Source organism: Garra rufa, chromosome 22 (assembly GCF_049309525.1).
Source record: "Garra rufa chromosome 22, GarRuf1.0, whole genome shotgun sequence".
NCBI classification, from domain to species: Eukaryota; Metazoa; Chordata; class Actinopteri; order Cypriniformes; family Cyprinidae; genus Garra; species Garra rufa.
Window position 1 is genome coordinate 19,897,005 of NC_133382.1, and position 27,886 is coordinate 19,924,890.

Genomic DNA, 27,886 nt, shown 5'->3' on the forward strand with positions numbered 1-27,886 from the left:
AGTTTTGCTCTGAACTCTCTCGCTACCACAAACTGCGTATGCGGGCAGGTCATTGACGTCGTTTATGGTTTCTGTTTCTACTGCGTTTCGTTTACTATTTTCAGCGTTTTCTCTGAAACACACCCAGTCCTCGACCTTTATTCTGGAACACGTTTTAAAGGTAGCTTTAGCTTTATTAGTAAGTGTTGACATGTGCTTCCTCATTTATTTTAGCGCGAATCAATATTATGTAACGTTAATCACATCAAGTCAAGTCAAACTCGCCATTCAGTCCTGTGTTTACGAACTCGTGGTGCTAAATATATAAAATGAACTTTGACAATAATAATAGTGTGATGTTATCGCATATGTTCATATATCGTAGCTTACATGATACAGTCAAAATGGTGTAGCAAAAACAATGCAGGTGACAGTAAACGCAGAAGACAATACAGAACACGACAACACCGGTATACTCAGAACATGCTTTTAGCTTTCGTTTTTGTGAACCTTGACCACAAAACCAGCCAATAAGGGTCAATTTTTGGATATTTAGACTTATACATCATCTGAAAGAATGATCTGAATAAATGAGCTTTTCATTTGTGTATATTTATGTAAGGATAGGACAATATTTAAATAGGACAAGACACATTTGTTTGAAAAGCTGTAATCTGAGGGTGTAAAAAAAATCAAAATATTGAGAAAATCGCCTTTAAAGTTGTCCAAATGAAGTTCTAAGCAATGATCTTTACTTAATATCCTAATGATTTTTGGCATAAAATAATACAAATTGATCATTTTGACCCATACAATGTATTTTTGCCAACTGCTACAAATATAGCCATGCTACTTAAGATGTTTGGTCACATTTTATGTTTGTTGGCTACTTGCTTGATTAATATTTTACTTTGTACATCTGTGTGTATATTTCTATGGATAGATGCAGGTTATTGAGCATCCTGTTGAGAGGCTGCGCACTGCTCTTCTGTCCACACGGAAAGATCTAATAGAAACATACCAACACTTCAGCAGACCAGAGAAGAAACTTTTAGAAGAAGGACTCCTGCCTGGGAGTTCACTTTTCAATCCCATCACCATTCACTCAGACTCAGACTGGATTCCTGCACATCCAGAGGATCCTCAAGACTTTCAGAGTTTTTACATTAACCCCTGCCGCCGCTCTCCAAGCAGTGGACATAATACCATCTACATTCAAACTATCGGTTGGTATGCTTAATTTGTGAAACAACTTAAATGTATCATTTATTATTAGTAGTATATTCCTATTTGTAATTTTATAGTGTTAATAAATTCACAGGCTCTTTTGGGGATGGAGCGGTTGTGGCTGAGCAGTATGTTGAATGGCTGAAGGACTACTGCCAGGCATTCTATTATGGACTACTAGTCAAGCTTTTACCACCGGTAACAGTTGCTTCAACATCATGTTCATTTCGCATCAACGACAACACACACAACCTTCAGCTTCATGCTGGTTAGTACTGCTGCTACTGAACACAACCAGAACAACTGACTGAGTCTGGGTCTAGTATGCTTTTTAGCCACTTTTGTGACAAAGTTTCAAATTTAAACTGAATTTGCATTTAATTTATTTACTTTCTCAATGTACTGTATGTCTTGGTCCAATTTTGAGAAAAATTATATATATATATATATATATATATATATATATATATATATACAGTGAGGTCAATAAGTATTTGATCACCCTGTGATTTAGCAAGTTCTCTTACTTAGAAATCATGGAGGGGTCTACAATTTTCAGCATAGGTGCATTTACACTGTGAGAGACAGAATCTAAAAATAAAAATCTGGAAATCACATTGTATGATTTTTTAAACAATTTATTTGGGAATTACTGTGTCAAATAAGTATTTGATCACTTGAGTCAAAATTTTTTAACATTTGGTACAGAAGCCTTTGTTAACAATTACAGAGGTCAAACGGTTCCTGTAGTTCTTCACCAGGTTTGCACACACTGCAGAAGGGATTTTGGCCCACTCCTCCATACAGATCTTCTCTAGATCTGTCAGGTTTCGGGGCTGTCACTGAGCAACACGGAGTTTCAGCTCCTTCCAAAGATTTTCTATTAGATTTAGGTCTGGAGACTGGCTAGGCCACTCCAGAACCTTGATATGCTTCTTACGGAGCCACTCCTTGGTTTTCCGGGCTGTGTGCTTTGGGTCATTGTCATGTTGGAAGACCCAGCCACGACCCATCTTTAATGCTCTGGCTGAGGGAAGGAGGTTTTTGCCCAGTATGTCACAATACATGGCCCCGTTCATCCTCTCCTTAATTCAGTGCAGTCGTCCTGTCCCCTGTGCAGAAAAACACCCCCAGAGCATGATGCTTCCAGCCCCATGCTTCACTGTAGGTATGGTATTATTGGGATGATGATACTCATCATTCTTCTTCCTCCAAACATGGCGAATGGAGTTAAGACCAAAAAGTACTACTTTTACATACATGTGGTCAGTACATCTGACCACAGGACTTTCTCCCATGACTCATCATGGATCATCCAGATATTCCCTGGCAAACTTCAGACGGGCCTGGACATGGGCTGATTTATGCAGGGGAACCTTCTGTGCGATGCAAGATTTTAAACCATGACGTCTTAGTGTATTACTGATAGTAGCCTTGGAAACGATGGTCCCAGCTCTCTTCACGGCATTGACCAGCTCCTCCCGTGTAGTTCTGGGCTGATTCTTCACCATTCTTAGCATCATTGATACCCCAAGAGGAAAGCAAAATAAAATAACAGGTCTTTGAGGGTCAGAAATCTGGCTGAAAAGCAAGTGATCAAATACTTATTTGACACAGTAATTCACAAATAAATTGTTAAAAAATCATACAATGTGATTTCCGGATTTATAGATTCTGTCTCTCACAGTGGAAATGCTCCTCCATGATTTCTAAGTAAGAGAACTTGCAAAATCAGAGGGTGATCAAATACTTATTGACCTCACTGTACATAGACTACCGTTTAAAACTTTGGGGTCAGTTTTTTAAAGAAATTTATATTTTTTATTGAGCAACGACGCATTAAAATGTATCAAAAGTGACAGTAAATACATGTAAAATCGTACAAAACTTTCTATTCAACAAAATGCTGAAAAAGTACATTACATGCTTTGGTGAGCATAAGAGACTTCTTTTGAAAACATTAAAAAATCTTACCAGCCCCAAACTTAAAGTGTAAAGTTTACATACACCTTGAAGAATCTGCAAAATGTTAATTATTTTACCAAAATAAGAGGAATCGTACAAAATGCATGTTATTATTTTATTTAGTACTGACCTGAATAAGATATTTCACATAAAATATGTTTACAAATAGTCCACAAGAGAAAATAATTGTTGAATTTATATTTTGTTTGTTTTTGTATTTGAAGATCAGGGTAAATGTAACTTTTTTTGTCTTCTGGGAAACATGTTAGTATCTTCTGTAGCTTCTGATGTGCAGTACTAAATGAAAAAATATGATATTTAGGCAAAATAAGTAAAATGTACATATCTTCATTCTGCTCAAAAGTTTACACCCCTTGGTCTTAATGCATTGCTTTTCCTTCTGGAGCATCAGTGAGCGTTTTAACCTTAGTGTGAAAAGATGTATCTTAACTGTATATATAAAACATTAATAATCCTGGATTTCAAACAAAAAAGCTTTGAAAACCCTTCTGCCGAAACCCTCTGAAAACCTTTCTGCTGAAATCACTTTTAGCTGAATAGTTATTTACGCAATGTTTTAGCAAACCTGAATTTAGTCTGGTTTCATTCTGGTAAACCAAACCAGCATCCTTCAAAGGATAAGTGTTATAAATCTGTTGGACAAACTATACATTATAGAAATAAAATTGTTTATAAACAGCAGTTCACACTGACTTGTATGTAAACTTAATGCTTTCTTTATATATTTACAGGAGAGCTGTTGAACTTCTTGAAAAAGAGGAAGCCCAGAGATGCTTTTTGTATCGTGGGGATCACCATGATCGACTTGTACCCCAGGGACTCATGGAATTTTGTTTTTGGCCAGGCTTCTCTCACTGAAGGTGATTTTTGATTTAGTAGTAGCTCTAAATATTATTGTAACTTAAAAGCAAATTTGTTATTGTAGCACAGTGTCCTTTTTAATTTAATAAACCTTCTGGAATTGTAGAACCTCACTGAAGTGTGAATGTTTTTGTCGCTGTAGGAATGGGAGTCTTCAGTTTTGCCCGATATGATGATCATTTTTACCAGAGAAGTTATGCAGGACGGCTGAAGAAGAAAATCAAACTGAAGCAAGGAGACTACTCTGTGTTTGAGAACTACTACACTCCTCCAATCACCAGCACTCTCCTTCTCCGCTCATGCAAGGTAAAGTGAGATGATTGGGCTTCTAAACTGCCCAACCCTCACATAGCAAATTGCATAAATGTTGTATTTCATTTATTATATTACAGTGGCTTGCAAAAGTATTCGGCCCCCTTGAACTTTTCCACATTTTGTCACATTGCAGCCACAAACATGAATCAATTTTATTGGAATTCCACGTGAAAGACCAATACAAAGTGGTGTACACGTGAGAAGTGGAACGAAAATCATACATGAATTCCAAACATTTTTTTTACAAATAAAGAACTGAAAAGTGGGGTGTGCGTAATTATTCAGCCCCCTTTGGTCTGAGTGCAGTAAGTTGCCCATAGACATTGCCTGATGAGTGCTAATGACTAAATAGAGTGCACCTGTGTGCAATCTAATGTCAGTACAAATACAGCTGCTCTGTGACGGCCTCAGAGGTTGTCTAAGAGAATATTGGGACCAACAACACCATGAAGTCCAAAGAACACACCAGACAGGTCAGGGATAAAGTTATTGAGAAAGTTAAAGCAGGCTTAGGCTACAAAAAGATTTTCCAAGCCTTGAACATCCCACGGAGCACTGTTCAAGCGATCATTCAGAAATGGAAGGAGTATGGCACAACTGTAAACCTACCAAGACAAGACCGTCCACCTAAACTCACGGGCTGAACAAGGAGAGCGCTGATCAGAAATGCAGCCAAGAGGCCCATGGTGACTCTGGACGAGCTGCAGAGATCTACAGCTCAGGTGGGGGAATCTGTCCATAGGACAACTATTAGTCGTAAACTGCACAAAGTTGGCCTTTATGGAAGAGTGACAAGAAGAAAGCCATTGTTAAAAGAAAACCATAAGAAGTCCCGTTTGCAGTTTGCCACAAGCCATGTGGGGGACACAGCAAACATGTGGAAGAAGGTGCTCTGGTCAGATGAGACCAAAATGGACCATTTTGGCCAAAATGCAAAACGCTATGTGTGGCGGAAAACTAACACTGCACATCACTCTGAACACACCATCCCCACTGTCAAATATGGTGGTGGCAGCATCATGCTCTGGGGGTGCTTCTCTTCAGCAGGGACAGGGAAGCTGGTCAGAGTTGATGGGAAGATGGATGGAGCCAAATACAGGGCAATCTTGGAAGAAAACCTCTTGGAGTCTGCAAAAGACTTGAGACTGGGATGGAGGTTCACCTTCCAGCAGGACAACGACCCTAATCATAAAGCCAGGGCAACAATGGAATGGTTTAAAACAAAACCTATCCATGTGTTTGAATGGCCCAGTCAAAGTCCAGATCTAAATCCAATCGAGAATCTGTGGCAAGATCTGAAAACTGCTGTTCACAAACGCTGTCCATCTAATCTGACTGAGCTGGAGCCGTTTTGCAAAGAAGAATGGGCAAGAATTTCAGTCTCTAGATGTGCAAAGCTGGTAGAGACATCCCCTTAAAGACTGGCAGCTGTAATTGCAGCAAAAGGTGGTTCTACAAAGTATTGACTCAGGGGGCTGAATAATTACACACACCCCACTTTTCAGTTCTTTATTTGTAAAAATGTTTGGAATCACGTATGATTTTCGTTTCACTTCTCACGTGTACACCACTTTGTATTGGTCTTTCACGTGGAATTCCAATAAAACTGATTCATGTTTGTGGTTGTAATGTGACAAAATGTGGAAAAGTTCAAGGGGGCCGAATACTTTTGCAAGCCACTGTATATTCATGTATTATATTATATTCATATATTTATTTCATTTATTTATAAAACACAAAACTAGGGAAGCTTCTTTGCACCAGAGTATTATCTCACAATGCTGACTTTTTTCTTGCAAGAAAAGTTTTTCTCACATTTCTGATTTTTGTCTCACAAGTCTGAGAAAAGAATTGTAAACGTAAAAAAAATGTAAACTTAGAATTCTAAGGGAAAAAAGTCAGAATTGCAAGATCTAAAGTTGGAATTCTATAGAAATGCTTCAGAATTGTGTGATGTAAACTTAAAATTATGAGGAAAAAGTCAGAATTGCAAGATGTAAACTTAGAATTCTATAGAAATGCTTCAGAATTGTGTGATGTAAATGTAAAATTCTGAGGAATTGCGAGATGTAAATTTAAGAATTCTGAGAAAAAAAGTCTGAATTTTGTTATGTAAACTTCGAATTCTGAGGGAAAAGTCAGGAATTGTGAGATGTAAACCTAGAATTCTGAGGGAAAAGTCAGGAATTGTGAGGTGTAAACCTAGAATTCTGAGGGAAAAAGTCAGAATTGTGTGATATAAACTTAGAATTCTGAGGAAAAAATAATCATGAGGTGTAAACTCAGAATTCAGAGGGAAAAGTCTGGATTGTGAGATGTAAACCTAGAATACTGAGGGAAAAAGTCAAAATTGTGAGATTCAAACTCAGGATTCTGAAGAAAAAAGTCAGAATAGTGTGATGTAAATCTAGAATTCTGAGGAAAAAGTCAGAACTGTGTGATGTAAGCTTCATAAGTTCGTAACTTATAATTGTGAGATATATAAGAAATATATACTATTGCGGGAACAAATTTAAAATTGCAGGATGTTATCAGAATTCTGATTTTAAAAAAATTGTGATGAAACTGTGTACAAACAAGCAATTGCAAGGAAAAATTCATAATTGTGAGATTTTCACAATTACCTCAAACTCTATTAATCACAAATGTTATATATGCATCTTGTGGTAGACCCTGACTCATGAGATTGGACATATATTCGGTGTGAAGCACTGCCAGTGGCTAAACTGTGTCATGCAAGGCTCCAATCACTTAGAGGAGTCTGACCGTCGACCACTTGACCTCTGTCCCATCTGTTTGCGTAAACTACAGTCTTCCATTGGATTCAAAATAGCTGACAGATACAAGGTAAGACCACACCCTGCCATTACAGATGAAAGTGTGCAGCAGTGGATATAACTATTTGAAACACTTTCTAGTGAACTCACTAACTGATGCAACTAAACATTTGAACATCTACAGGCCTTACTGCACTGGACTGAAGATGGAGCTGAAACCGAACAACATTCAAAACCCACACAAGCCTTCCAAGAGTACAAACACTGGTTGTATAAGTGCTTACGTATATTGGAAGGTGAAAAATCATGAGCCAGCCAGTGTCATCTTTTGCTACCTGCAAGCAATGTCAAGGCAAGTTGAGACATGCAATATGCTCATTCTTGAAGAGCGATTTGGTGAGAAAGCTTCTGCTGAGAAAATACAGGTAAACATGTATGTAAATAGTGGTTTTGGTTTGTATGGATGTACGGATCTAACATATACGAGACACAAGACAAATATTAAACAGTTTTCAGACGACAGTCTAAACATTTTTTATTTTTCAATTTGATTTAAAGATTATTATAACAATTGTGTTTATTGTGCAGAAACAGACGACCTCACAAGATCACGTATTCACATTCCACTGAACATACAGCAAATATAATTCCTTTTCATTATAAAATTCAAGTCATCTGGCAGTATTTCACTTATGCAGCAGTCTTATAAGACACTTTCACTTTGACATTGCATTACATTGGAAATCCTTTGTCTTCATTTCACAGTTGCATCAACCTGAGCTCTGTAAAGCTTTGAATTTAGTTGTCTCTATATAATAGAGATGCAAATGTAATCCACATTTGAGACCACCGTCATGAGCATCGGAAGACTAAACAACACTATAAACAGACACAATTTGCATTAATAAAGTTGTTTACCTGGTTTTAGTATCCAGTTAGTTGTAATATACTAGTTGAAAGCTGACCTGAGGTGAGCTGAATATGAAATATTGAGGAGCAATCCATCGCTCTTTTGCAAATATTAAAAAAGGTTCCTTTTAAAAATAAAGTATCAAATACCTCTTTCTATAACATTTAGATTATTTAACCTTAGTTGCTAAGTTCAGCATTATCTTTGGTCATTGCTTTACCCATCAGTGCCTGGTAATCACCCCATTGCCTATAATCTCTAAAACCACGAAAATGTGGTTTCCTGTTACACATTGTGTTTGTTTCTTTTGCATCTAGGATTTTAATCAACAAAAGTCTCAGTGTTTAGTATTACAAACATTCATGAAAATGTGTTTTTCAAGTCTAATCATAGTTTTTATGACAGCTACTGCTAATATAGTGTGATAATCGTGTATAAACAGCATTTTTCACATCTTAAACGTAGAGTTCACCCAAAAATGAAAATGCTGTCATCATTAATACACCCTCATGCCATTTTAACTTTCAAACCAATAAAACTTTCATGTTATTCACATATAACATAACATAGAGCACTTCAAATATGGTAAACAGAAACTAAACAGCATTTGGCTGAAATAAGAAAAAACCTAACTGGTTCTGGTGTGTCAATAATGACAGAATTCAAATCTTTGGGTGAACTAACCCTTTATGAATTATTATGAATAATAATGTAGTTATATTTTAGCTACAGTTGTACAAGTTTTCCTATGTTATCAACAGCTCTGATAGTATCTAAAGTTCAGTTAGATTCACAAAGGAAGTCTTTTTTTCAAGATTTAATATCTTGGTTATCCACTTCTAGACATTCCTCCAGTTTGTTTATGGACACTCGTTCCACTATAGAGTTATTCTGTCTATTGTCCTTCCTCGAGCACAGTCGTCCTGTCTTAGCTGGACGTACAAGCCCAAGGAAGACGGCACCTAGTCCCATTCCCGCAGCACAGGAGTAGAATGCAGCCCTGTAATTTTGTGTAACATCCACAAGGACACCTAGAATATTCAAGAGGGAAAGTCAGAAACTTGCTTATTTAGGGAGTTTTGCATTCTATATACAGTACTCTACTGTTCAATTTTTTGGTATGATTTTCTTAAGAGAATAAGTGCACATTAAGTTGATTATTATCTTAAATAAAAGCTGTTTTTAAACTTTCTATTTATCAAAGATTTCTGAAAAATATAAGCTGGTATATTAAGCAGCACAAATGTTTTCAGCATTGATAATAATAAATGTTTCTTGTGCACCAAAAGAGCATATTAGAATGATTTCTCAAGGATCATGTGACACTGAGTAATGGCTTATGAAAATTAAACAAAAAAAAATCACAGAAATAAATTACGTTTTAAAAATACTGCTCAAAAAAAAATTAAGGGAACAGTTTATCAAATCATACATTTAATTGTTGGTCGACCGATTATCGGCACAGCTATTAAGCATTTTTATGGTTTTCTGTATCGGTCATTTTTAAAACTGATTTGCCGATAAAATAATTTAAAAGCATTTAAAGAACGTTTTTATCAGAGCCCCTGTTATTCTTAATTTTGACATACTTTTTTTTTTACACCAGACATACATATATCGGTTCAAAATATCGGTTATCAGTCTACTTGATCTTTAATAATCGGTATAAGCATCGGCACTGAAAAATGCATATCTACATTTGATCTCACTGAACGAAATTGACAGTGTTCACTGGAAACCCAAATCATCATCCCACTGAGAGCTGGATTCAAAATTGCTCAGAAAATCTTAGTAAAGAATTTAAATTACAGGCTGATCAAAATTTCATCAAAGCAACTCAGTATATAAGTCAGTACTGTGTATAGCCCCCACATGCCTGTATGCACTTATGATAACATTTAAGCATGCTCCTAATGAGATCAGGGCATCAGTGAGCTCCTGGACATTTTGTGCTTCTACTTTGTGGCTTAGGATGCTCCAAGGCATCCATCACAGAGGTTCTCAATTTGATTCATGTATGGGGAATGTGAGGGCTGGTCAAAGGCATCAGTGCCTTTGTCATCCTAAAACTGCCTACACACTCTGTCCACATGTGGCTGCACTTTGTCATGCACCAGGAGAAATCTAGGGCCACTGCACCAGCGCAAGTTCTGATAGTGAACTGGGGCTCTGAGGAATTCAATGAGCAATTAAATGTGACCATCACCTTTTAAAACCACTCGCTTTTTGGGGGTGGTCCTGCTGTTCCCTTTCCAGTGCACCTGTTGTTACTTTGATTCAGGAGAAACTGATTCTCAATCACTTATGCTTCCTAACTGAGCAGATTGATATCCCTGAAGTTTAATTGACTAGGTGTTATACTGTGGTGATTACAAGAATAGTCAAGTTTTTCCAAACCTGTAAGACCTTTGTTCATTATTGAACACAAATTAAGATATTTTTGATAAAATCCGAGAGCTTTCTGAACCTGCATAGACAGTGACGGTCCTACCACATTCAAGGCCCAGAAAGGTAGTAAAGATATCTATAAATTAGTCCATGTGACATTAGTGGTTCATTGTTATTTGGGGTTCAAGTGTGTAGCGCTGAAACCCAATAGTAAATGTTAGAATGGTCACAGATCAGTGATCTCCACGTAAAACTGATCATGCAGACCAAACCGTAAGTCGTAGAGACTTGAAACTTGGAGCGATGGTAGTACTCACACCACCAACAACATCACTTATGCTCGCCCTAATCTGCCTGACGGAGAGCTACAGCGATCAAAAGTATGAAATTACTCATAACTCCTTGGCTTACGATGGAAAAATCACATGCCTCAGATCTGAATGTGAGCTTGTCGAAATTTTCAGGCATTTTGGATTTTTTGCGAAACCTACTTTGGCAACTAGTCCTAGGTTTTTTCGCCCAATCGGAACCAAACCAGTGCAGAAAAATTCTCTGGAAAGCGAATATCAATAATTATCAAAAAAAAGTCAAATTTTTGAAATTGCCATCGCAAAGGGATGCCAAAACGTTGAAAAGGGCAGGGCCACTTTTAGTAAAATGCCTATAACTCCTGAACTGAATAAGATATTTTCGCCAAACTCAATCTGAGGTCACAGGACAAAAACCGCGGAGCTTGGCCACTTGGTGGCGCTAAAAGATACATAAAAATGGCTATACCAACGCAACCTATTTGTCTTATAAACATGGAAATCGATGCGCACGGTCTTGGTCCAAAGTGCCACAAGTGTCTATAAGGACATTTGTGTATCTGAAAAAACATGGGCGCCATTGGCCGACGAAATTTGAACACCTATTAGACACGGTTAACGGAGGCTGATCAGAACGAAACTCACTGGGCCTGTATGACTCATGGTCCCAAAGGTCTGTGAGAAATGTGAAAGAAATTGCCAACTTGGAGGCGATTACATGTTTTCAAGGTCGTAAATGATTGCATTGTGTAGTTTTTCATACATGCACACAATATTCGTATCATGTGACAGAACTCCTCATTCCGGACAACTTTGCCTCTAGAACCACTGCTGGCAATCAAATTGTTTGTTAAACGATTGAGAACATGTAAAAAAACTACTTTTGCAAACTAGTCCTAGTTTTTTTGCTCATTCTGGGAAAAAACACTGCAGTACAATTCTCTGGACTTCCTAGGTCAATAATTCTAAAAAAATATTTGATAGTTTAAATATACCCTTTGGATAGCTACAACACAAAGTAGCACATAACTGTGAAGTGGAACGAAAATGATACATGGTTTTCGAAATTTTAAGCAAATATAAATCTGAAAAGTGTGGCGTGCATTTGTATTCAGAGCACCTTCTTCCACATGTTTGCTGTGTCCCCTACATGGCTTGTGGCAAACTGCAAACAGGACTTCTTATGTCTTTCTTTCAACAGTGGCTTTCTTCTTGCCACTCTTCCAGAAAGGCCAGATTTGTGGAGTATCCGACTGATAGTTGTCCTGTGGACAGATTTTCCCACCTGACCTGTGGATTTCTGCAGCTCCTCCAGAGTGACCATGGGTCTCTTGGTTGCTTCTCTGACCAGTGCTCTCCTTGCTCGGTCGGTCAGTTTAGGTGGACGGCCATGTCTTGGTAGATTTGCAGTTGTGGCATACTTTTTCCATTTTTGGATGATGGATTGAACAGTGCTCCTTGAGATGTTCAAAGCTTAGGATATTTTTTTATAACCTAACCCTGCTTTAAACCACTCCACAACTTTATCCCTGACCTGTCTGGTGAGTTCCTTAGTCTTCATGATGCTGTTTGTTCACTAGTGTTCTCTAACAAACCACTGAGGCCTTCACAGAACAGGTGTTTTTATACCAAGACTAAATTACACACAGATTAACTAATTAGGTGAGTTCTGAAGGCAATTGATTGCACTGGATTTTATTTCGGGATATCAGAGTACAGGGGGCTGAATACAAATGCACACCACACTTTTCAGATTTTTATTTGCTTAAAATGTTGACAACCATGTATAATTTTCATTCCACTTCACAATTATGTGCTACTTTGTGTTGGTCTATTACATAAAATCTCAATTAAATATATTTAAGTTTGTGGTAGTAAGGTGACAAAATGTGAAAAAGTTCAAAGGGTATGAATACTTTTTCAAGGCATTGTGCATAATGTCTTTTTCATGTGTGCTTAAATGCCTTAAAATGCTTGCAGCAATATTTTTTGTTTTCTTTGTGCACAAAAAGTATTCTCATAGCTTGAACCACTGATGTCACATGGACTATTTTAGACTAACCCTAACGATGTGCTTACTACCTTTCTGTGCCTTTAATGTGGTAGTTGCATTGCTGTCTATTCAGGGTCAGAAATCTTAATTTGTGTTCTAAGAAGAATGAATGTCTTATGGGTTTGGAACGAAATTAACGACAGAATTTAAATTTTTGGGTGAACTAACCCATAAGTGTTCCCTTAATTTTTTGAACAGTATGTATTATAATAGAAAACAGACATTAATTTAAATTTCAAACATACACACACACAAATGGTAGTGTAAAGCATTTAATACTACTTACCTCCTAATGGTGGACCAGCCAGTCCTGCAAAGCTCTGAATACAGACGTAGACGCCTACCGCTAAAGGCATCCTCTGTATCCCTACAACATCGTTCTCGGCCAACATTGGGATGTGCGTGGATGCAATGTTCCCAAGTAAGAAGCCATAAAGCACACAGCACACCGCCAGTCCCCAGAAGCCATTTACCACAGTAAACAACACCAGCACTAGACACATCAGTGACACACATCCGAGAAGTACGAAGATCTTCCTAATGCGCCCCCAGTTCAGGACCCATCCAATGGAAAGACGTCCAAAGATCTCAGCAACGGCCATTGTTGACAACATATAGGCAGCCTTGTCCCTCTCAGTACCCATACTGGCGCTGAGCTCCACCACATACAGCTGTGGGGCAAAAAAGCCCAGTGTTGCAAAAAGGCCAAAAGCTGAATAACATAAGAAGCTGCCTTCTTTTAGTACAGTCAAGTCCAAAAGCTTATTTTTACTTGAAACATCCTGTTGTTTTGGAGGGATCTGAAGTGGTTCTGATTCTCTTTGTTCCTTCCCAGATTTGAGACCCCGTTCTAGCTCATCAAGTGACTGTACACCTGAATCTCCAGAGCTCACAGAGCCTTGCATTTGTTCTTCAGGAAGAGAGCTTGTGTTCTTCTGCTCAGTTCCTGTTGGAGAAGTCTTTGGTTTGATGACTATGGGACAAAGCATAGCCCCACAGATTATAATGATGCCCTGTAATGCTCCAATCACCACCATTGTGTACCTCCAGCCGATGCAGTTTTTGAGAGCTGTGAATGCTGCAGAAACAAGAAAGCAGTATGTTTGACTCTTACAATTATGAAACACTTGTTTTAACATAATGACACATAATATTACATTGCAGATGAGCATGTCTGCCCTCACCTGGAGCAAAAGCAAATACTGCAAAAGACTCTCCAGTGGAGGCCATGGCTGTAACCACAGAGCGGCGCCTGCTGAAGTACTGGGACAAGATTGTGACGGTTGGCAGAAATGTCAGACAGTAACCCAGTCCTACAGAAAGAAGGGACATCTGAAAATCATTAGATGCTTTGTTCATATTGGTTGTGATTTTAGTTTAGTTCTTTTCAAACAAACATATGTGACCCTGGACCACAAAACCAGTTTTAAGTAGCACAGGCATATTTGTAGCAAAACAGCCAAAAATACATTCTATACATTTTTTATGGCAAAAATCATTAGGAAGATATTTTGTAAATTTCCTACTGTAAATATATCAAAACCTCATTTTTGATTAGTAATATGCATTGCTAAGAACTTCATTTGTACAACTTTAAAGGCAATTTTCTCAATATTTAGATTTTTTTGCACCCTCAGATTCTTGATTTTCAAATAGTTGTTACTTGGCCAAATATAGTCCTATCCTAACAGACATACATCAATGGAAAGCTTATTTATTCAGCTTTCAGAAGATGTATAAATCTCAATTTAAAAAAATTGAGACCCTTATGGTTTTGTGGTCTAGGTTCACATATACATTATTAGTTTTAAATGTAAAATTGCTATATTTATAGACAATCCTGGAGAAATTTAGTTATAACAGAACATATGAACTTAAAAAAAAAATACAGGTATGATATTTTTTCGCCATACATTTCTGTTCTTGCACTCTAACAATTTTTTTCTTTTTTGGAAAGAAGTCTCTTTTGTTCACCAAGGATTTTAAAATAACTGTTTTCGATTTTAATATATATTTATATATACTTCATTCCTGTGATGCAAAGCTGAATGTTTAGTAGCCATTACTCCAGTCTTCACTGTGATTCTTTAGAAATCGTTTTAATATGATCTATATGGTGCTCAAACAACATTTTATCAAACAACATGGCTGTGCTGCATGATATTTTGTGGAAACACTCATAAATGTGTTTCCAAGTTTCTTGGAAGAATAGAAAGATCATTTATTTGAAATCAAATCTTTTGGAATTTTATAATACAATTACTGTAACTTTTCATCAATTTAACGCATCTTTGTCGAATGAAATATTATATAATACTTCTTTAAAAATGTATGTACTTAAATGTTTAAACTCTCTGTACAATGCGTGTACAGAGTCAAAAGTTTTTGAACAGTAAGACTTTTAATGTTTTTTAAAGAAGTCTCTTCTTCTCACCAAGCTTGCAGTATTTGATCCAAAGTACAGCAAAAACAGTAAATTTCTAAAAAAAAATTACTATTTAAAATAACTGTTTTCTATTTGAATATATTTTAAAATGTAAATTATTCCTGTGATTTCAAAGCTGAATTTTTAGCATCATTACTCCAGTCACACAATCCATTAGAAATCATTTTAATATTCTGATTTGCTGCTCAAAAACTTTTATTATGTTAAGCTAAGTAGACTTTTTTCAGGTTTCTCTAATGAATAGAAAGTTCAAAATTGTTTTGGCAACATTATAAATGTCTTTAACATCACTTTTGATCAATTTAAAGCACCCTTGCTAAATAAAAATATAAATTTCTATAATTTCTTACCCTAAAAATAAATAAAAATGATACCGACTCCAAGCTTTTGAATTGTATAGTGTATAATGTTACAAAAGCTTTTTATTTCAGATAAATGTTGATCTTTGGATCTTTATATTCATCAAAGAATACTGAAAAAATACTCAAGTGTTTTAAATATTGCTAATAATAATAATAAAAATGTTTCTTGTACAGCAAATCAACATATTAGAATGATTTCTGAAGGATCGTGTGACACAGAAAACTACAGTAATTATGCAAAAATTTGGCTTTGATTCCAGGAATAAATTACATTTTAAAATACATTCAAATAGAAAACAGGTATTTTAAATAGTAAACATATTTCAGAATGTTACTGTTTTTGCTGTACTTTGGATCAAATAAAAGCATGCTTGGTGAGCAGAAGAGACTTCTTTAAAAAGCATTCAAAATCTTTTCAATCAAAAACTTTTGACTGGTAGTGCATGTGTAGCGCTTGGCTTTACCTACCTGTCACAATCCCAATAGTGAGGTACATCTGATTGATGGAGCTGGTGAATGCTGTTGAGACTGTGCCCAAAGATATGAGAAATCCTCCAACCATCACAACTGGCTGGAAGCCAAATCGATTACTCAGCACTGACGATAAAGGAGCTGAAGGGGCATAGACATAGCAAATTAACCCAGTTATGGGTAGTATGTTATTTTTCACATTTTAAAAATGTATAGTGTTAGAAAACTTACCTGTGAAAGTCATAACAAAGACACATATTGAAATGATCCATGATACTCGACTGTTGCTCTCGCCAAAGTCACTCCTTAGGTCCTTGAGAAAAATCCCAAAACTTTTGATAACCCCATAAGTAAACACCTCCACCAGAAAAAAGGCCACAGCCACAATCCAACCCCAACCACCATCTGGGACCTCCGAGTACACTTTAGAGCCAAGGCAACCTTTCATTCCAAAAACCCACTGTGCCATTTTGACCTGCGACCTGTGAATGTGACAAAGATAATAAAGGTAAACTATAGTAAGTAAATAAGCGAATTAACTTTGAGAGCCACTCAGATCTATTAATCTAAACTGTATTTGGACACAACTATGATCATTCACACTTGGAAAGAGACATCTAAACAATACAACCAGGCAGTGTTTACTTTTAAGACACGGCTAAAGATGAAAACTTGACACTACGAGTCAAAAGTTTTTGAACAGTATGATTTTTAATGTTTTTAAAGAAGCCTCTTCTGCTTACGCAGCCTGCATTTATTTGATCTAAAATAGAGCAAAAGCAGTAATATTGTTAAGTATTTTTACTATTTAAAATAACTGTTTTCTATCTGAATCTTTAAAATTAAGTACAGATATATTAGAATATTTTCAAATGTAATTGATTCCTGTGATCAAAAGTAATTTTTCATTACTCCAGTGTTCAGTGTCACATGATCCTTCAGAAATCATTCTATTATGCTGATTTGCTGTTCAAGAAACATTTTCGTTATTATTATTATTTTTTTTTTCCAGTATTCTTTGATGAATAGAAAGATCTAAAGATCAGCTTTTATCTGAAATAAAAAGCTTTTGTAACATTATACCATACCATTCAAAAGCTTGGAGTCAGTATGATTGTTTTTGGAAAGAAATTATCTAAATTAATTTTTTTTAATTAGCAAGGATACCTTAAATTGATCAAAAGCGATGATTGAGACATTTATAATGTTACAAACGATTTCTATTTCAGATAAATGCTGTTTTTCTGAACTTTCTATTCATCAAAGAAACTTGAAAAAATTCTACTCCGCTGTTTTGAACATAATAATAATAAAAAATGTTTTTGAGCAGCAAATCAAAATATTAGAATGATTTCTGAAGTATCATGAAACTGGAGTAATGATGCTAAAAATTCTTTAAATTCACAGGAATAAATTACATTTAAAATATATTCAAATAGAAAATAGTTATTTTAAATATTAAAAATAGCTTTGCTTTGGATCAAATAAATGCAGGCTTGGTGAGCAGAAGAGATTCTTAAAAAACAAAAATCAAAAACTTTTTTCCTTAATTCTTTTTTAAAGAAATTAATATTTCATTCAACAAAGATGCGTTAAAATTGATAAAAGAAAAAAGTTAAACCATTCGGTTTTGGGGCAGAGATTTCTGTTTAGCTGTCAATAAAGTTGAAATAAATGTATCATATTTAAGACAATATCACAATATATTGTAATAATTATATAAATGACTAAACTTAAATGAAAATTAGAAATGTTACCCAGGTAGGTGAAAAATCACTGACCAAGTGTAACAAAATAGTGCAGGAGGCGTTGCCAGTGGGATGTTATGTCACGAAAGGGGCGGAGGAACACGAGTGTCAACAAACTGATGCGCAGGACAACGATTGAAATATTTTCATTGATTGAAATCATCGCTCGGAATTAGGTGAGGAGTCTCATAATGTTATATAAGTCATAATATAGCATGTTTTAAATGCAATTTGAATCTTAAGCTTGTTAAATTTCATCTTAGTCTTTCCCAATGTTAGGAGAGCGACAGCTAAAATATTTTAGAACAGCTTCAGACTACAAAACTTAGTCAAAAACGTTGCTGTTTTAACTCCTCAAAGCATCTCTAACAGCACATATGTCGTAAGACGTAACTGCCATAAATAAACATTTACGAAACATATTATTTTTAATTAATTTAAAAATGTTTTTTGAAAACGTTTGCTTTGTTTTAAATCACTTTGTACGTTATGAAAGTAAAGGTGAGTCAGCATATATATTTTTTCAACCATCGTGCACCACCTGCTCCATCATGAACGTATTTTCTCAGCTTTTAGCCACGTGGTCGTTTCTATACGAATATAAACTCATGCTTGTATATATAATATATATGTGTGTTTGTTTGTGTGTGTGTGTGTGTGTGTGTGTGTGGTTTTGCCGCACCACCTGACCCATGTTAATTGTTTAAGACTCATTTAGTACTACTAGTCACTTAACCATTGATATATTGTAGCATTAAACAGTCATAACTAAAAAAAGAAATGCTTACCTGTTCCTGTGAGTGAGGGGAATGTTGTTACTCCACTGCTGTACTGTGTCCACTGCCAAGAGTCCATGTGGTGCTGCTTCTTCTGTCTCAAACACTGAGCTCCTCTATGGTGGGAGGTTACAGCTGTTGAGTAAGTTGAGGATTGGTTTACAGTCAATGTTGAATGAAAGGCCACACCAGCAACCCCCCATTTCCCTTGAGCTGGAATGTCAAAGGAACATGCTGTCTCTGCTCCCCCACCATAGTGTGAAGTGAGAGCTGGACTGGTGCAGGAGTGACTGTGCTGAGTGTTTTAAACGGACTGGTGCATTAGGTGAAGTTTCTTACATAACAGTCTTCAAGATATGCTCAAAACCAACAGTGAATAGGCTCTCCTCAGAGACGTCCAGAGGGCTTTATGAAAAACTGGTTGCTTTGAGACTGTACTGTTAGTTTGACTGATCATTATGGATCACATCATTATTAGGAAAGGAAAGGAGGTGAAGTGAGGCCAAGTATGGTGACCCATACTAGGAATTTGTGCTCTGCATTTAACCCATCCAAGTGCACACACACACCGTGAACACACACCCGGAGCAGTGGGCAGCCATTGCCCGGGGAGCAATTGGGGGAACGGTGCCTTGCTCAAGGGACTCACCTCAGTCGTGGTATTGAGGGTGGAGAGAGTGCTGTACATTCACAAGCTCCACCTACAATCCCTGCCGGACCTGGGACTCGAACCTGCAACCTTTGGGTTACAAGTCCGACTCTCTAACCATGGAGGATTCATTACATATTTTTCGTACATATTTTGTTTTTCTTTTATTTTCAGTTAAAGTTTCAGTGTTTTGTTGTGTGTTTTGTCATTTTTAATATTTTGTATATTTTTTTATTTCAGTTTTAGTTTTAGTTATATTCATGGAAGCCTGTTTCCACCACTGGATAAAAAAAATAATAATAATTAGGACTTTATTTCACAGTTCTGATATTTTTTTCCTCGCAATTGCAAATTTACTTTTTGCGATTTTGACCTTTTCTTTTCAGATTTGCAAGATATAAACTTGCAATTGTGAGATTTAAAAAAGTCAGAATTGCGCAATTCTTTTTTCGCTATTTTTTTTTTGAGTTAATATCACGGTATTCTGACTGTTTTTCTTGCAATTGTGAGTTAATATCACACAATTGCAAGTTTAAATCCCGCAGTTCGGAGTTTTTTTCTCACAATTGCCAGTTGATATCACGCAATTCTGACTTTTTTTTTGCAATTGCAAGTTTATATCACACAATTACATTTTTTCTTGCAATTCTGACAGTTTTTCTAGAAATTCTGAGTTATCACACAATTCTGACAGTTTTTCTTTCAATTGTGAGTTAATATCTTGCAATTCTGACCTTTTCTTATAATTGCAAGTTAATATCACGCAATTCAATTTTTTCTCTCAATTGTTTTTCTACCAATTGCAAGTTTATATCTCGTAATTAAATTTTTTTCTCAATTCTGTTTTTCTTGCAATTTTGAGTTAATGTCTTGCAATTCTGTTTTTCTCACAATTGCAAGTTTATATCTTACAATTCCTACTTTTTCACAATTGCGAGTTTATATCTTATAATTCTGACTTTTTGTTCTCACAATTGTGAGTTTGTGAATTTGTGAGATCCTACAATTCTAACTTTTTTCTTACAATTGACAGTTAATATCATGCAATTCTGACTTTTTTCTCGCAATTGCAAGTTTATATCTCACAATTCAATTTTTTTTTAGAATTATGTATTTTTCGCAATTGTGAGTTTATATCTTGCAATTCAGACTTTTTTCTCACAATTGCAAGTTAATATCACACAATTCAGAATTTTCCTTTCGCAATAGTTTTTTGTTGCAGTTGTAAGTTAATATCGCACAATTTAATATCACACAATTTTGACCTTTTTTCCTAATTACGAGTTAATTTCTCGCAATTCATTTTTTTTCTCACAATTCTGAGTGTTTTTCTTACAATTGAGAGTTTATATCGTGCAATTCCAACTTTTTTTCTCGCAGTTGTGAGTTTATATCTCACAATTCTGAATTTTTATATCTCGCAGTTTTCTCAAGTTTCTACGTCGCAGTTAATTTTTTTTCTCGCAATTCAGTTTTTCTTGAAATTTATATCTTGCCATTCTGACTTTTTTCTCACAATTGTGAGTTTATATCTTACAATTCTGACTTTTTTTTTTCGCAATTACGAGTTAATATCTCGCAATTCCAATTTTTTCCTTGCAATTCTTTTTTTTCTCGCAGTTGCAAGTTTATATCTCGCAATTATTATTATTTTCTCTGAATTCTGACTGTTTTTCTTACAATTGCGGATTTATATCTTGCAATTCAACATTTTCTCCCAATTCAGTTTTTCTTGCAATTGCGAGTTGATATCACACAATTCAGTTTTTTTTTTCTTGCAATTGCAAGTTTATATCTCACAATTATTTATTTTCTCTCTCAGTCACAATTCTGTTTTTCTTTAACAGGCAAGTTTATATCACACAATTCTGAGAATTTCTTTTAATTAAGATGTAAACTCTCAATTGTGAGAAATAAAATCACAATTACTTTTTCTTATTTTTTATTCAAGTTAAACTAAATGAAAATGAATTTAAATTTAGTTAACTATAATAACCCCCATTGAAAATACCTGATACGTCTGATTTATAAATCATGCTGTTTTTAAAGTTGTTCCTTCCCCTTGTCTGAGTATGCTAAGTAGCAGTCAGAGTATTAGTAATTCAGCATAAAATAAATCATAATTTAAATGTCTTCTTTTTAAAGATTCAGCATAAAAATGGCACAGATTGGATTGTGTTTACTGCTTCTGTTCTCTGGACTGATTCATCACAACAAAAGCCATACTAAAAAGCAAGACAAAACTGGTGAAAAGGAACGACCCAATTTCATCATTATCTTAGCCGATGATATTGGATGGGGCGACCTCTGGGTGAACCGGCCTGACAGCTTCACACCAACACCCTGGTTGGACTCATTAATGCTGAAGGGCAAAAGGTAGTGTTATCATCAGAGACATTATACATCATCATAGACAGTTTTGTGCATAATTATGTATAATTATAGGTGCTTGTGTCTGATGATTTGCAGATTCACAGACTTCCACTCTCCTGCCTCCACATGCTCACCGTCACGTGCTGCCCTCCTGACCGGCAGACATGGGTTACGCAATGGGGTCACGCATAATTTTGCAGTGGGGTCAGTCGGAGGACTCCCACTCAGTGAGACAACGTTTGCTCAGCTCCTGCATAATGCAGGCTATTATACAGCCATTATCGGTAAGCTCTAAGAAACTCTAAGAACATGAAGAGAACAACACAATTAACATCCTGAGAGGAATGAACTCTACACTGTGCTGTGATTAGGTCCTGATTAACGAATTTGCATCATTGCCATGGCAACTAATAACCTCCCAAGCTTATTATGTGTTTGCAATATTTCAGTGCCAATTATTTATTGCACTTATATTGACTTTAAAACAGGAAAATGGCACCTTGGACACAATGGTTCTTACAATCCTGTTCATAGAGGTAAAATCCATTTTTGCCATAATAAATGACATTTTAAGCTGTGTCATGAAGAAATGCTTGCTTCTGTGTGTTTACCCTACAGGTTTTGACTATTACTTCGGTATTCCTTATAGTAACGACATGGGCTGCACTGACAAACCAGGTCTCGACCTTCCCAGCTGCCCTCCCTGTCTCCGCAATCAATATGCTACTAGGTTTGTGTTACTATCCAGGTTATCATTAAGCCATATAGCCTGACATTTTGTATACATCTCAAATACATCTCAAATCTTCACTCAACAGGAAGCATGAAGAATGCTACACTAAAGTGGCATTACCTCTGTTTGAAAATGAGACAATAATTGAACAACCCTTGGACTCATGGACCCTTAAAGACAGATATGCCACAGCGGCTGTCAAGCAGATATTCACAGCCAGGTTTGTTCACCACTTTTATAAATGATTTTACCAATATATCTGATTTCGATACTGACATAAACTAATTTTCTTAATAACCTGCCTTGGCAAATTGTGTGTGTCAGTATTTCTAATAACTTACTTTCTATTACACAATGTCCCCCCATCCAAAAGTATGTACTATTAATTATTCTTATTATGTTATGTTATGAAACAGGTTTTAGGCTCAGTATTTTGTGTGAAGCCAAAAACATTCTTGATTAAAAATGGATTATAAAAAAGAGTTTTGCGACTCACAGGGGACTTTGATCAGTCAATATGAGGTCTCTCTAGTCTGTAAACAAGTTTACTGGGCCGGCAAAGTTGAAGTGTTGACCTTTGACACAGTCCAAGGATAGATCATCATCTGTTGGGCTGTGTGCAACCATGTCTCATCTATTTCTTATTTCAGCTGTCTACTTGAACAGAGAATTAAGACCTGCGACAGTTTTAAAGCCAGTCTCACAGTCCTCACATAAATCTGTTTTTGAATCAATAGGTAATACAGTATCTTACAAAAGTGAATACACACCTCACATTTCAGCCACCATTTTAGTATATCTTCTCAAGGGACAATACTATAGAAATTAAACTGATCTGAGTAGTCAGTGTGCAGCTTGTATAGCAGTATAGATGTACTGTCCTCTGAAAATAACCCAATATACAGCCATTATTGTCAAAATAGCTGGCAACAAAAATGAGTACACCCTAAGTGACAACAGCAGTATGTTGTTTAACCATGCAAAGCCACATGTCCTATTCACAAAGTTGTTTAACTGCCCTTGTATTAGAGCAGTTAAAATTAGGTGCTTTAAGTACAATTCTCCCATACTCACCACTGGCATCTCATGGCAAAGAACTCTCTGAGGATTTGATAATAAGAATTGTTGCTCTCCACAAAGATGGCCAAGGCTATTAGAGGTTCAGTAACACCCTGAAACCAAGTTAAACTACAGTGGTCAGGGTCATACAGAGGTTTTCCAAGATGGGTTCCATTCAGAACAGGCCTTGCAAGCGCCGATCAACGAAGTTCTGTGCGTCAGGTGCAGAACCTGGCTTCAAAAACAGATGCATGAGTGCTGCCAGCATTGCTTTAAAAGTTGCAGAAGTAGAAGGTCAGCTTGTCAGTGCTCAGACCATCCGCCGCACACTGCAACAAGTTGGTTTGCATGGGCGTCATCCTAGAAGGAAGCCTCTTCTGAAGCTGGATCACAAGAAAGCCTGCAAACAGTTTGCTGAAGACAACCTGTCAAAGAGCATGAATTACTGAAACCATCTTGTGGTCTGATTAGACTAATATAAACTTCTTTGGCTCAGATGTTGTCCAGCATGTGTGGCCATGCCCTGGTGAAGAGTACCAAGAAAATTGTGTCTTGCCTACAGTCAAGCATAGTGGTGGTAGCATCATGGTCTGGGGCTGCATGAGTGCTGCTGGTACTGGGGAGCTGCAGTTCATTGAGGCAAACATGGATTTCATTATGTACTGTACATTCTGAAGCAGAACATGATGCCTTCCCTCCAGAAACTAGGCTGAATGGCAGTTTTCCAACATGACAATGACCCCAAACACACCACCAAGATGACAACTGCATTGTTGAGGAAGCTGAAGGTGATGGGGTGGGCAAGTATGTCTTCAGGCCTGAACCCTATTAAGCACCTGTGGGGCATCCTCAAGCAGTAGGTGAAGAAGCACCATGTGTCTAACATCCAGCAGCTCCATGAGGAGTGGAAGAGGATCCCAGCAACAACCTGTGCAGCTCTGGTCAATTCCATGCCCAGGATGATTAAGGCAGTGGCAGATAATAATGGCGCTAGTACAATATATTGATACTTTGGAGAATGTATGAATGAATGTTTGTTGAGTAATTTTCAGGGCACAATAAATCTATATTGCTATTAGTGGTGGGCCGTTATCGGCGTTAACGTGCTGCGTTAACGTGAGACTCTTATCGGGCGATGAAAAAAATATCGCCGTTAATCTATTCTCAAAGTTGGGTTGGGAGCTGGGTCTACGTAAGCTATGATGACTTTCACCTTGATATTTTAGCGCGGATGACGTATACCTAGTCGAATTGCACTGTAGGAGGCGAGAACGAGTCTTCAACTTCTGTGAAATTACCACATCAAATGAGACGTGCACACATGGATGCAGTTATGAAGCCGCTTCAGGGCAGGTGCGTTGCTAGACCCTTTTTACCGGTTATAATTTAAGTTATAATTTACTTTGATGATCCCGAAATAAAGACATTAAACTATATGCAACAACTGAATTGACGCTTCTAAAAGAACCGCAGTTTAATGGAAGACTATGCACGCAGAAATCCATGCCCGTGCGCGTCTGTGTATTTAACAGCAACGCGCACGTAGTGCAGCCTTTTGCGCAGAAGTACTTGGTTACACAAGTTTGTATAGGTAATTATGTTGTAAATGCAATTGTCAAGCAGTTTGTGATGCATTTTGGAAACAGGAGATGAGCGCCTGATCTAATGCGCCACCTGGCCCGTTCTCGAAGACTTACTTTTAGTCATTATTTGGGTAGCACACATATTCTGAAAATGCCTTCATCAGAAATCAAATTAGCCATTTTAATCTAGATTAATCTAGATTAATTCCAAGATTTAATCTAGATTAACCTAATTGCTATACAAGCTGCACATTGACTCCTCTAAAATATATCCAAGTTTCATTTCTATAGTATTGTTCCTTGAGAAGATATACTAAAATGGTTGCTGAAATGTGAGGGGTGTACTTTTGTTACATACTGTATATTGACGTTAAAATTCAATAAATTTAGGGTCTGAAATTGTCGGCTTGTGGCAAAAATTACACCAAAAGTAACAAAAATGCCCCATGAAGTCAAGACAAAGGGGCAAACAATGCCCCTGCAAATTAAACAAAATATTCCAGTTGTTGCGATTAAAATAAAATATGAAAATGAAGGAAAAGTATCATTTCACAGAATTACATTACGCGCTGTTTTTTATTGAATGAAGTTTTTATTTATTTTATTTTTTTGGAATATCGAAATGATTTCTGAAGGATCGTGCGACACTAAAGACTGGAGAAATGGCTGCTGATAATACGGCTTTCCATCACAGGAATAATTTACATTTCAAAATATAATAAAATAGAAAACAGTGAACTGTAGTATTTCACATTAGTACTGTTTTTACTTAATTTCTGATCATAAAAATGCAGCTTTGGTGAGAAAAAGAGACTTTTAAACAAAAAAGTCCCCTGAACAGTAATATACAGTTGAAGACAGAAGTTTGCATACACCTTGCAGAATCTGCAAAATGTTAATTATTTTATCAGAATAAGAGGGATCATACAAAATGCATGTTATAGTTTATTTAGTACCGACCTGAATAATATATTTCACATGAAAAAAAGTTTACATATAGTCCACAAGAGAAAATAATAGCTGAATTTATAAAAATGAGCCTGTTCAAAAGTTTACATACACTTGATTCTTAATGTTTTTTTTTTTTTTTTTTTTCATGAGTCCCTTGTTTGTCCTGAACAATTAAACTGCCCGCTGTTCTTCAGAAAAGTCCATCAGGTCCCACAAATCCTTTGTTTTTTCAGCATTTTTGTGTATTTGAATCCTTTCCAACAATGCCTGTATGATTTTCAGATCCATCTTTTCACACTGAAGACAACTGAGGGACTCATATGCAACTATTACAGAATGTTCAAAAGCTCACTGATGCTTTGGAAGGAACACAATGCATTAAGAGGCGGGCGTGTAAACTTTTGAACAGAATGAAAATGTGTACATTTTTCATATTTTGCCTAAATATCACATTTCTTTTATTTAGTACTGCCCTTCAGAAGCTACAGAAGATACTTACATGTTTCCCTGAAGACAAAATGAGTTAAATTTACCCTGTTCTTTAAATTCAAAAAGTTTTCACTCCCCAGCTCTTATTGCATCATGTTTCTTTCTGGAGTACCAGTAAGAGTTTGAACTGAGTCCCTCAGTTGTCCTTAGTGTGAAAAATTAAATCTCAAAATCATGCAGTCATTGTTTGAAAGGGTTCAAATACACAAAAATGCTGAAAATCCTAAGAATTTGTGGAACCTAAAGGATTTTTCTAAAGAACAGCGAATAGTTTAACTAGGGACTCATGAACAACTATCACCAAATGAAAAAAAAGAAAAGCTGTGGATCATTCAGGTAACAACACAGTATTAAGAATCAAGTGTATGTAAATTTTTGAACAGGATCATTTTTATTAATTCAGCTATTATTTTGTCTTGTGGTCTATGTAAAACATCTTTTATGTGAAATACCTTATTCAACTTCTGACTTCAACTGTAGAATCTCATATCCTCCTGATAATATGGTACCGCTACACTGTGCCTCTCTTTAACAAACATATCTTTCTGTTTGTGTACAATTTGGGTGTAAAATATTTTGTGTTAATATGTCTGTTTAGCATTTCTAAGAAGCAGCCATTCCTACTGTATGTGGCTCTTGCTCACATGCATGTCCCGCTGTTCCACAACGCCTTCCTAAACGTTACAACACAAGACCCTTACACAGCCAGCCTCAGTGACATGGACTCTTTGGTGGGAACAATCATGCAGGCGGTCAGCACTGAGCAGCTGGAAAACACATTGATATGGTTCACTGGTGAGTTACTTGATACATATTTCACTTTAAGCTTTAGTTGTTTTACTAAAAACTTTGTTTAATAGCAATACAATGCATCTATTTCTAAGGTGACAATGGCCCGTGGGAGCAGAAGTGCCAGTTTGCTGGCCATGTTGGGCCTTTTGTTGGAAAATGGCAGACAAGCAGAGGTAATGAACCTCTATAGTCTCATTTACTGAAAATAAATAGCTATTTTAATGCTTACTCATGACTTCTCTTCTGTTTTAGATAGCAAACTAATTGAATTATCGTGTTATAGTCTGTTTTCGTTCTCTTGAGCAGGTGGCGGCTCAGCCAAGAGAACCACATGGGAAGGAGGTCATAGAGTTCCCACAGTGGTCGCATGGCCTAAGAAGATCAAACCCAACAGCACCAGCAGCGCCCTGCTGAGGTACTGGAAAATGATGAACATTGTGTAACATGATTGTTTTCTTTTCACTGTATGACGACTGGCTTAACTCCTTAGCGCTCTGGATATCTTTCCAACTGTCCTCTCCCTGGCTGGTGTAAAACCACCATCAGATCGACGCTATGACGGCATTGACATAACTCACATTCTGCTCAACGACTCAACAACTAATGACGCTGGCCATAAGGTATAGTGTGTTTGGATGACACCACACAAT

General features: G+C 36.5%; 3 protein-coding genes across 3 annotated transcripts in view; 2 read left to right on the top strand and 1 right to left on the bottom strand.

The window, feature by feature from the left end:
• Positions 1–7,667, top strand: LOC141298435 (archaemetzincin-2). The gene is made up of 7 exons (XM_073828957.1): positions 1–160; positions 923–1,205; positions 1,301–1,474; positions 3,924–4,052; positions 4,196–4,359; positions 7,039–7,215; positions 7,330–7,667. Exons 1-7 carry the CDS (start codon positions 65–67, stop codon positions 7,453–7,455), a joined length of 1,149 nt encoding a protein of 382 aa, XP_073685058.1. The 5' UTR covers positions 1–64; the 3' UTR covers positions 7,456–7,667.
• On the bottom strand, positions 7,664–18,877 carry LOC141298434 (monocarboxylate transporter 7). The gene is made up of 6 exons (XM_073828956.1): positions 18,620–18,877; positions 16,315–16,565; positions 16,081–16,224; positions 13,989–14,117; positions 13,091–13,882; positions 7,664–9,086 (listed from the first exon to the last, which is right to left on the bottom strand). The coding sequence occupies exons 2-6, from the start codon at positions 16,550–16,552 to the stop codon at positions 8,866–8,868; spliced, it is 1,524 nt and encodes a 507-aa protein (XP_073685057.1). The 5' UTR covers positions 16,553–16,565; positions 18,620–18,877; the 3' UTR covers positions 7,664–8,865.
• Positions 17,928–27,886, top strand: part of arsg (arylsulfatase G) — a 15,353-nt gene continuing 5,394 nt past the window's right edge. Inside the window, exons 1-10 of the mRNA XM_073828953.1 lie at positions 17,928–18,007; positions 21,402–21,632; positions 21,726–21,913; positions 22,118–22,165; positions 22,248–22,359; positions 22,448–22,582; positions 27,043–27,239; positions 27,329–27,409; positions 27,543–27,651; positions 27,727–27,856. Coding sequence (XP_073685054.1) covers positions 21,415–21,632; positions 21,726–21,913; positions 22,118–22,165; positions 22,248–22,359; positions 22,448–22,582; positions 27,043–27,239; positions 27,329–27,409; positions 27,543–27,651; positions 27,727–27,856 — 1,218 coding nt within the window. The 5' untranslated portion in view covers positions 17,928–18,007; positions 21,402–21,414. The remainder of the gene's footprint in view (positions 18,008–21,401; positions 21,633–21,725; positions 21,914–22,117; positions 22,166–22,247; positions 22,360–22,447; positions 22,583–27,042; positions 27,240–27,328; positions 27,410–27,542; positions 27,652–27,726; positions 27,857–27,886) is intronic.

Coding starts and splice junctions, on each gene's coding strand:
- LOC141298435 (XM_073828957.1), top strand. CDS start 65: ATGGTTTCTGTTTCTACTGCGTTTCGTTTACTATTTTCAGCGTTTTCT. Junction 1,206..1,300: donor CATCTACATTCAAACTATCG/GTTGGTATGCTT, acceptor ATAAATTCACAG/GCTCTTTTGGGGATGGAGCG. Junction 4,360..7,038: donor TCCTTCTCCGCTCATGCAAG/GTAAAGTGAGAT, acceptor ATCTTGTGGTAG/ACCCTGACTCATGAGATTGG.
- LOC141298434 (XM_073828956.1), bottom strand. CDS start 16,552: ATGGCACAGTGGGTTTTTGGAATGAAAGGTTGCCTTGGCTCTAAAGTG. Junction 14,118..16,080: donor CACTATTGGGATTGTGACAG/GTAGGTAAAGCC, acceptor TTCTTTCTGTAG/GACTGGGTTACTGTCTGACA. Junction 9,087..13,090: donor GGCTGGTCCACCATTAGGAG/GTAAGTAGTATT, acceptor TGAATATTCTAG/GTGTCCTTGTGGATGTTACA.